Raw genomic sequence first — 3673 nt, 5'->3', positions numbered from 1 at the left:
TCCATTGTTATAAAACTGCATATAAGTTTGGCCCAAAATGGGTTGCAAAGAAGAACTGCATATAGCAATATATACAAGATATTAAAATATAAATACAAAAGGACAGCAGGTATTTAGCTACAGCGATTCGGCCTTTTCACTTCTTTTTGAATTGATACACAATGGGATTGATTTGCAGACACTACAGCTCATGATTAATTTTACATACGCTCATTAGACAATGGGTAATGTTTGTATTGATGATGCAGAAACACATGAATGCCAGGTGATAATAGGGCCTGAAAGAACAATCATCAGTGAACACTGTCAGGAATCTGTATTTAACTGTTGCATCAGAGAGGCTGCATGCTCTTACTCCACAAGCTTTGGCTTTAAGTCTTTACAAAAGGTTTAATCAACACATTGTCTCTGATTCAAAGCACCTACAGAAACAGCAGCTCGCCTTTCCAATAATGAGTAGGTGTCATTCCTGCTCCTTGGGCACAGAACCTCTGCCTGTGTCCACTGGTGTCTGGCATGGAGCAGTCTGCATTCATTTGGGAACTTTGGGATATGGATGCAACATGTCCCAGCATCTCCTGTAGAGTTCTGATTGGATGGGGATACGGGAGGTTTAAAAGTCAAGCCAATGCTTTGGGGTCTTTGTCGTGTCTCGCGAGGAGGTATTTTTTCTCTTTAGCACAGCAGCGGGGCACTTTGTTCTGCTGAAGGGAGCTACCCCATTCTGGAGTGTCGTTGCTAAGAACTGCCGTTGTTCAGCAGTGTTAAGGTGAGTGGTGTGTGTCGTGATTGAATGCAATAAAGTTTAATAAAAAAGTGCAATAAAAAGGACTGAGACCCACAAATTAAGAACAAATGAATCTTTTCTCTAAATCTGATTCTGGCCCACTAATCAAAGTTTTGCATTATACCTGAAAACAAGCACTGCAAACTCCGACATAAACAGATGACTTTTTTCTTTCTTCAGTCAATAAATAAGTTACTTTTTGAAACTCCTGCCTGGTAAAGTTTATAAAACTATCATTTCAAACTGTTCAAAAACAGGTATACTGGCAAGATATCTTGTGCTTCTTTATGTAGAATGCTTTAGTAGAATTATAAGTTTTTATTAGGCTGGTGTTTTCTATCAACAGATGACAGTGCAGCCTAGTTTTAAACCAAAATAATGAGCCAATTTGGTACTTCATTAAAAAGTAACTGAACAGCAGCCAAAGTCATGTAGGATGCAGCCTCCTGCCTGACTGCAGCTAGTCCAAGTCAATATATTGGTCTGATGCTCATTTGAATGCAGAATTTTGATGAGATTCCACACAATATAAATGGCCGAGTTTATCAGAATATCAGATGCCTGCAGCATGGTGTTGAATTTAACATTTTATAAACCTGCCTCAGAGCGACTGATTACAAGCAGCTACAAATTCACCTCAAACTCTTCTTTTAGCCAGACTTTCTGAAGGTTTCTTCCTAGTACACACTGATGTATCAAAACTTTTAAATCATCTTAAACATATTGATAAACAACTAATTTTTGAAGGTGTTTTCTACTAAGACAAGAAAAACAAGACATTTGAAGATGTGGGCATAAACAGGCTGTTTTCCTTTTGTATTTCAGGGGCTATTTCATGAATGATTCAATCAATTAATGAATTGTAAAAGAACTAATCAAACATACAAAATTAAAACCCAAACACTAAATAAAGAAAATGTGCTTTTACTTTTTAGACATGCACATGCACAAAAAGGTTAAATTCCTTGGCCAATCTTTATTCTGTGTCTTAATCTGCAGCTGTCCATTCATTTGCTGGGGAGGCCTACTGTGATATTATATTTTTGCCAATATATTATAAAGTGACACCACTGCCTCATTTTCCCAGGAATTTTAAGATCCATGGATAACCATGACACAATAAGAGGACTCGGGCATACAGGTGTGACACATGGTGAATGAAGTGCATTTTGGTGTTGATGGCACGCTATGGCTGAGCCTCAGAGCTCCAATCAGGGATGGAAAAAGTCTTGGACTGTCGCTTCTGCTCTCCTATAGAGTAGTCCACGTGGATACATATATGCCTGGCGTTTTCCTCTGAGGGATACATTCTAACTTCTCCAGTAATCGGTGTGTCCTGCACCACTTCCACCGGAGCGTCCAGGTACAGCACCGCTTGCTTCCAGTGTGTCTCTGGTTTGCACGGAGACGTGGAGAGAACGAGGGGAGCCGTGCTATCCGGGCACGGGAAAGTCACCGTGAAATAAACACAGAATGCGTTCACTGCCGACGAGCCGAACGACTCGCACCTGAACTGGCCCTTCACGGACCGCAGCTCCTCCGGGGTGACCGAGTGCAGGTCGAGCTCGGCGAAGCGGGCCGGGTGGGAGAGTACATCCTCGCAGGTCACAGAGCTAACAGTGATGTCTGAGTTCATGATACATTTCCGGGCGAAGCCGGACATGCAGGACATGTCCACTCCATACTGGTCTTTGACTGTGTACCAGAAGTGCAGGCGGTCCTCCACCACCGGGTCAATAACAGGTGTGATGTAGAGTTCGGCTTTGCTCGGCAGAATGATGCCGCCCGGCTTCAGCCACTTGTCGCGTGCATAGAGGACCGAGTTGAGCATGGACTCGTGCAGAAGGGCATAACCCATCCACTCGCTCACTATCACGTCCACGGTCTCCGGCAGGTCCACCGTCTCCACTGTTCCTCGAATGACTTCAATTCTGTCCTCCATGTTGTTGTGTTTGACTGTTATCTGGGCTTGCTCCGCTATTGAGCAGGCCTCCACGGCGTACACCTTTTTAGCTCCAGCCTGAGCACAGAAGATGCTCAAAACGCCGGTTCCTGCCCCGACGTCCAGAACAACTTTACCCCGAACTGACTCACTGTTCTTCAGTATCGCCGTCCGGTACGTGTTGGTTCGGACGTGGTCTGCTATCATTTCCTCGTGGATAGTCACATCGGAATAGCTGTCAAAATAAAGCCTATCCTGTCGGATTTCGTCCAGTTTTCTCTTTTTAACAACACGCGACATCTTCTCTGCCGTGTTGTGCTGTAGCCTAGCCGTGTTTTGTCTCGCTATTTCCGCCTTAAACAATCTGGGACTTGTAGTTTCGCCTGGCACGTCACAACGAAGGGCTCAAGCAAATCAGACTACAATTCCCACAAGCAAACCTCGGCCATGCCGTGTTGCCTTCGCTGTCAGGTGAAAGGTGGTACACGTGAGCTTCTAAAAACTAAAGTGTCGGAGAGAGAAACAGCGCCTTCTGCACTGTCATATCTGCACGCGTTAGTGATATTTCCATGGCACTGACTAGTATAATAATTATGAGGGTTATCAACATTTTAACCATGTGCAACATACAATTAACTGCTTCATTTTGACTGTATGATTATTTCTGGAGAAAATGTTAGTTTTTCCTTTCTTATAAAGGACAAATCAAATCAAATCACTTTTATTGTCACATCACATGTGCAGGCACACTGGCACAGCACATGCGAGTGAAATTCTTGTGTGCGAGCCCCACAAGCAACAGAGATGTGCAAACACAACAACACAAACGAGCAAAATACAAGAATGGCCAACCTGAAACTAATAAATATATGTACAATATATAATAGTGTATGCATTTCTGGATGTGTATACTAAATATTTTCCTACGTGTGTGTGTGTGTGTG

General features: G+C 43.2%; 1 protein-coding gene across 1 annotated transcript; it reads right to left on the bottom strand.

Moving 5' to 3' along the window:
• Positions 1-1695: 1695 nt before the first annotated feature.
• Positions 1696-3104, bottom strand: prmt6 (protein arginine methyltransferase 6). Its single transcript, XM_086306987.1, has one exon. The coding sequence runs from the start codon at positions 3027-3029 to the stop codon at positions 1974-1976; it is 1056 nt and encodes a 351-aa protein (XP_086163113.1). The 5' UTR covers positions 3030-3104; the 3' UTR covers positions 1696-1973.
• Between the last annotated feature and the right edge of the window lie 569 nt (positions 3105-3673).

Source organism: Aulonocara sp. 'chitande type north' Nkhata Bay, linkage group LG9 (genome assembly GCF_057382095.1).
Source record: "Aulonocara sp. 'chitande type north' Nkhata Bay isolate Kocher_YH1m ecotype deep benthic linkage group LG9, A_spYH_male_GT1.1, whole genome shotgun sequence".
Taxonomy (NCBI): Eukaryota; Metazoa; Chordata; class Actinopteri; order Cichliformes; family Cichlidae; genus Aulonocara; species Aulonocara sp. 'chitande type north' Nkhata Bay.
This window is presented reverse-complemented; position numbering and strand designations above follow the sequence as displayed.